The sequence below is a fragment of the Aplidium turbinatum genome, chromosome 11, assembly GCF_918807975.1.
Source record: "Aplidium turbinatum chromosome 11, kaAplTurb1.1, whole genome shotgun sequence".
Taxonomy (NCBI): Eukaryota; Metazoa; Chordata; class Ascidiacea; order Aplousobranchia; family Polyclinidae; genus Aplidium; species Aplidium turbinatum.
The window spans coordinates 17,527,453-17,534,099 of NC_137482.1; the positions used below are offsets into that span (position 1 = coordinate 17,527,453).

At 36.5% G+C, this 6,647-nt stretch overlaps 1 protein-coding gene across 1 annotated transcript; it reads left to right on the plus strand.

Moving 5' to 3' along the window:
- Positions 1–4,622: 4,622 nt before the first annotated feature.
- LOC145780271 (uncharacterized) lies at positions 4,623–5,912 on the plus strand. The gene has a single exon (XM_082591974.1). It carries the CDS (start codon positions 4,623–4,625, stop codon positions 5,910–5,912), a length of 1,290 nt encoding a protein of 429 aa, XP_082448100.1.
- Positions 5,913–6,647: the final 735 nt, after the last annotated feature.

The following is a 6,647-nucleotide window of genomic DNA, read 5'->3' on the forward strand; positions in this document are numbered from 1 at the left end:
TTTAAATTTAAAAGCATTATAAGACTTTTCTTGTATTTCTTTTGGTATTTGATTACATAGTTTCACTCCATTAAAACATAGCATCTTCTTACCAGAGTTTGACGTTGCAGAAGGCAAATATAAATCATTCTTTTGGTTCTGACGAGTTTTGTGATGGTGAATTTTGTTTACAAAAATAAGACATACCAAAGTAAGTTATGTCAGGCTTGCATCACGCAAACAACTGAATTTATGTACGACATTAAAACATAGAGCAAAGGGCGTAGACGACTTTAGCTGAAAATATCTGCCTCCTTTGAACGTTCTATATGCAGGATGAATGTCACTTTAATTGATTTTCTTTTTAACAATTTTAGCTAAGATTTTTTGAAAATCTTACCGAATCTTTTTCCAAGAATGGTACATCATAAAAGTTGCTAAAATTGTCTTCTTCCTATACATATATATCTTTCGGTTTTTAATCCAAAAAAGCTTTCAATACTTTATAAAAAAAATATAACGGTACCCGGTAGCCTATCCATTTAAATGTAGCATATTTTTCAACGTATTAGTTTCATTGTGGAACAATAAAATAAATGTATCACTCTTCAAAAATTGTAAGCAATAAGTTGCTGTGCTTTGAAGCACCTATTTTCTGGAAATGCTATTGTGATATCTCAATGCTGTAACTATGTGTGGTATCATCTTAATCGGAGGTGACCATGTTTTTGGCAGTTCACTTATTTCAGAAAGTTTCAAACACATGGTTTATTTGCATAGTGAAACTTTATATCACATCAATTTATTTTGATATGATCTTAGCAGCTATTGAACAAACTGTAAAACTACTGTGAGTATAAAACCTTTTGAAATAAAATGAACCCCCCAAAAAATGGTTACTGTACCGGTACTCCAGTGGTTTCCAACCTTATTTTAAGTAACCCAAATAATTTTGTGACCCAAGCATTAGCTGGTGTCTTGGTTTGAATATCATAAAAACGACTTACTTCATAACATTTTTTCTTGTTGAGAACCTATGGGTTACTACCCATAGTTTGGCTAGTGGCTACCACTGCCATAGGGTCTGCTACTATTCGGCGAGTCCGATTCGGCGAGTCCGATTCGACTAGTCCGATTCGGCGAGTTCCCTATTCGGCGAGAGCCCTTTTCGGCGAGTGCCCTATTTGGCAAGGTTTTGAAATTTTTGAAAGGAAATTATTGGGTACCGTAGCCTAATTATAATTGCCGTTTTTACATCGTTTTAACGTCGCTAAACGTTGAAATCGTGCAGAAAGGAATAAAAATAAAATGTTTGAACTATTAAATTAAAATTCGTCATGTCAGTTCAGTTGTTTTTATTTCTGACCATCATATGAAAAACAATACACAACGTGCTTGTGACCGAAGTAAGTTATTGAGTTGAAAGAAATTTGGCACGGTCGCAACACTTTCAGAAAAATTTAAGATATGAAGGAAAAATAAAACAAAGAAAATGTTACAAAAAAAAAAAATAGATCATGTTTATGTCTATAAGTTAGTACTTTTGAATAGTTAAAATGATTAGTTTGGACCAACAAATGTGTGGCCTACAGCTTGGATTAAAAGGAAATTATCGGGTACCGTAGCCTAGTTATCCCGACCAGCAAAAAATTGTTCCAAGAACACAGTTCATTTTTACATTGTAGTAACATAATGAAAAGGCTAAACAAATGTGTGGCCTATCGTGTTAACGTCGCTAAACGTTGAAATCGTGTAGAAAAGGGAGCTTTTGCTGACTAGGATACTTTGAAACTGAGAAACATTCACAGAAGCCCTACGATTTGTTCCAAGAACCCATTTAGCATAACATTTCATTTGTACATTGATTCAACGTCTGAATACATTATCTTAAAAATGCAACGTATCGTAGGGCTTCTGTGAATGTTTCTCAGTTTCAACGTATCCTAGTCAGCAAAAGCACCCTTTTATACACGATTTCAATGTTTAGCGACGTTAAAACGATAGGCCACACATTTGGTTAGCCTTTTCATTCTGTTACTACAATGTAAAAATGAACTGTTAGGCTAACTGGGTTCTTGGAACAAATTTTTGCTGGTCGGTATAACTAGGCTACGGTAGCCTACCCGATAATTTCCTTTCAATCTAAGCTGTAGGAGTGTAGGTCACACATTTGTTGATCCAAACTAATCATTTTAACCATAGGCGCCTAAGCCGTGGGGGCCAGGCCCCCACGCATATTTCCGCGTGGGAGCAACTTTTTATGCGGCATTGATACATAAAACAATAGATGAACCAGCGATCGGCAGCAGGAAAACATTTTTAAATACAAACCGCAACAGCTTCGCAGTAAATAATCACTAGAACGAGTAGCGATGCTACAATCCCACCCCAGACAAAAAAATCTATCATTTTTACGTTGATTTAACGTCTGCAGACGTTGAATCAATGTAAAAATGACTGATTTTGCTGTGACATAGCAAAAATCTACCATTTTGCGTCGATTCAATGTCATCAGATGTTGAATGCACCCAAAAACAACATAGTTTGCTACGTTGACGCAGCGTGCGTTTAACTTAATGCGCTTGCAAACAGCCTCCTGTCGCTTTCGAAAGTCGAAACCTCTGCAGAGAATTGTCGCGGCAGTGAATCGGTTGCTGTGAAAATGAACTTGAAGTCTCGGCCCGAGGTTACCACTAACCAACGTAACAAGGGCTGGTACAAACCGCACTGCCCACAGTCGCACAAGCGGCATAATCAACACAACAACGGACTCGCGCAAACTGCATGGCGCACACACGTCCGTTGCCATAGAAACCCGATCAAAGGTGGAATATGCGCATCTTTTGTTTCATCTGCAACACGAAAACGGGCGTATTACACTTACAGCGAATTGAAACTTGAAAGCTGGTCAGCCATAAGTTGCGATATTGTAGTGAAAAGGGAGCAATGTCAAGTCGAAAACTTAATCAAACGTCTCTCTGTAACTATTTTTCAAGGGCTGTTTACGGATGTCAGCAACTTTTAAATTTATTAAAGGTGACGTGCTGTTGAATTGATGTAAACATGAATGATTTTGCTTTCAACAGGTATATTTTCAAGCATATGATCAAGTTAGTATTTTCATTCCATTTACAGTATACCTTTTAGTAAACCTTTTCGTCTCTTGTTTCATGCTAATAAATCTAGTTCGTTGCTAAACTTTATGTTGCGCTTAGCTTAAAGAGTCGCAGTCCATCAACCGCTAGCCAACGCAGACGCATAGCATGTGTTTTGGTCGAGCTTTGTTTATAATAATTAACGGTAGGTCGAACGTAGCGATAACTCCGAGTGTGGCAATAAAAGCAATCCTAGTGTGACGACATAATTACGTCATCCATCTGCGTGACATTTCGCTGAATTTACGTTGCTGCTGATGAAACACGCTTTCGCCCCCACGGCCAAAAAAATAGTTAGGCGCCATGATTTTAACTATTTAAAAGTAGGCTACTAACTTATAGACATAAACATTATTTTTTTTGTAACATTTTCTTTGTTTTATTTTTCCTTCATATCTTAAATTTTTTTGAAGGTGATGCAACCTTGCCAAATTTCTTTCAACTCAATAACTTACTTCGGTCACAAGCACGTTTTAACGTTCGCGTTTTGTCGCTTCTACCTTTTTCTACACCTTTGCTATGTTGACGTGAATTGTCGCTTCTACCTTTGCTATGTTGACGTGTATTGTTTTTCATATGATGGTCAGAAATAAAAACAACTGAACTGACATGACGAATTTTAATTTAATAGTTCAAACATTTTATTTTTATTCCTTTCTGCACGATTTCAACGTTTAGCGACGTTAAAACGATGTAAAAACGGCAATTGCAATTAGACTACGGTACCCGATAATTTCCTTCTAAAAATTTCAAAAACTCGCCGAATAGGGCACTCGCCGAAAAGGGCTCTCGCCGAATAGGGAACTCGCCAAATCGGACTAGTCGAATCGGACTCGCCGAAACGGGCCATTCCGACTGCCATATGCCACTGCTTTCAATAAGTATTTCAAGTCAATAAATGGCAATGTGATATGGCTTCATAATTCAACATCCAGGGTAGTATTTATAATGACAATTAGTCTCTGAATGTGCATCTCACAGCAACAGAACAAAACCATGTATCACAATGTAGCCTAATTGTTGACTTCAAACATTTCAAATGTGAAAGCAACTAAAAGGCTTTGAATAATGCAATAGAACAGCAATGGCATATAGCAATTTAAAGTACGGTAGTTAAGTTTCAATGACATGCTTCCTTATCGTCAGATGTCAATAGCTGGGACCTTATTGTCAACTGCTAATTAGTAATGCAAACGCTCCAAACAGCATCTGCAAACATACTGCTTCATACCAATTAAAGTGACTCCATGTATTGTATATTTACATTATTATATAAGTTTAAGGTGATGTTTTCTTAACAAAACATAGGTGTCTTGGAATACAGCAGTTTTAAACCCACATTGCCCATATCATTCAAATGATGTTGTGTCTTTACTGAAAGCTATGCGAGTTTTATTACTAAGCCTCAATTAATAATACAAGAATTTATATATTCGATTGTAACTCGATTATTTTCCATAAAGGTTGTATATACCTATTATGTGAACAATGACACTGCAAAATATTACATGCGCTTTGGATGCTGATGAGAATGTAGTAATTTGTAATGGAACAAAGTTTGAAGAAACTGATATACTTTCCCCTCAAGACAAGCTTTTTTGGATATACCTTGGCATTTATGTAGTTCTTGTAATTATAGCCGGCTTAATGAGTGGCTTAACAATGGGCTTGCTGTCATTAGATATAATGAGCATCACTGTCCTGTCAACCAGTGGAAAACCACATGAGCAGAAATATGCAAAGAAAATTTTGCCAATAGTTAAGCGCCATCATCTTCTACTTGTTACATTATTGTTAACAAATGCTGCTGCCGTAGAAAGTATGCCACTGTTTCTTGACAAAATATCTAGCCCAGTTATTGCTATAGTTGTTTCTGTCACCGCAGTTCTTATTTTTGGAGAAGTCGTGCCTCAAGCCATAACTACTAGATATGGGCTTGCCATTGGTGCGACACTTTCCCCACTGGTAATTATTCTAATGATTATCACATTGCCAATATCATGGCCAATAGCAAAGCTTTTAGACTGTATTCTTGGATCAGAGAGCGGAACGTTTTTTCGACGAGCTGAGCTGAGTGTACTAGTTGACTTACACAAAAGCAGGGAGGAAGAAAATGAAGATCCTCTCACAGCTGATGAAGCATTGATTATAAAAGGTGCCCTTGCAATGAGAGACAAAACAGTTAAACAAATTTGCACTCCGTTGGAGAGTGTTTTTTCTCTTAATATTGCCAGTACTATGGATAAAGATACAATGGACTTGCTACTGAGCAAAGGCCACTCTCGTGTTCCTGTCTATGATAGCACTGAAGACAAGCTATTAGGCTTACTTCTTATCAAAAACCTTATAAAAATTGACCCAGATGATAACTTACCATTGCGGCAAGTTTTTGATGTCCACAAGCAGCCTTTGTTTAAAATATTTGAAGATGTTGAGTTATACCAAGCATTAAACTTATTTCAAATTGGAAAAAGTCATATGTTTGTGGTAGTTCAAAAACAAGCAAAATCTGATAACATTGTTGGATTCCAGCCACTGCAGTCAACAGATACCATTGTGGGAATATTAACACTGGAAGATGTGATTGAAGAATTGATTCAAGAAGAAATCATAGATGAGACTGATGAATACATTGATGTACACAAGAAAGTAAAGGTAGCTAAAGCGAGAGCTGCTAAATTGTCGGTATCAGTAATGAATATTGATCCTCCAACATCTAGTCAAGTGCCCCATGAAGATAATCTTATTGATGATACACAACCATTGTTGTCCTTGTAATGTGAATCTATGAATTATACTCAATCCATAACGACCTATATACAGTATACACAGGCCTTGCACTGTGCAAACCTATAGTAATGATGATTAATGTAATTTTGATTTTAAACTGTAGGCTAAATGTGTTTAATATTTCTTTGAAATGATAGGTTTGAGAATCCAAATTACCAAAGTGTGATCACTGAATCTCAAATCACAGTAAAACTCTTAGTTTCATGTTAAAAAAAACATTGTTTTTCCTTTTTACCTGATGTTCTTCGAATTTCCAACACCAGTGCGAAAATCTAGCCCATTATTTGTATGGAAACAAGCAAAGTGGCTCAAAACATACATAAATGCAATATTTATCAACAACTACCCAAATTATGAACTTACTGTATACCAGAAATTTTGACTGCTATCTAGCATAGCAGGTCGCCTCCAGTCAAAGTTTAAGCTTGCTCGTCGTCATGGCCTGTGTATATGGGTCGATGGGTCACCAAGACTCTTAAATATAGACATTTAAGAGACAAGACATTTAAATATAACTTGTAAATGCAGAAAGTAGCAAACTGCAGTATCAAGACATTTCCTCTTAGCGCTGCACATGAGCGGCTGCCTATGATAAAGGAAGTAGGCTACTAATACATGTTTTTTTCACTTATTTTGTTGACTTGACAGTAGTTCTCTGAACAAGCCAAAGAAGAAACCTATTTTGTAAATTGGTTGTTATATACTATATGTTATTAGTTATTG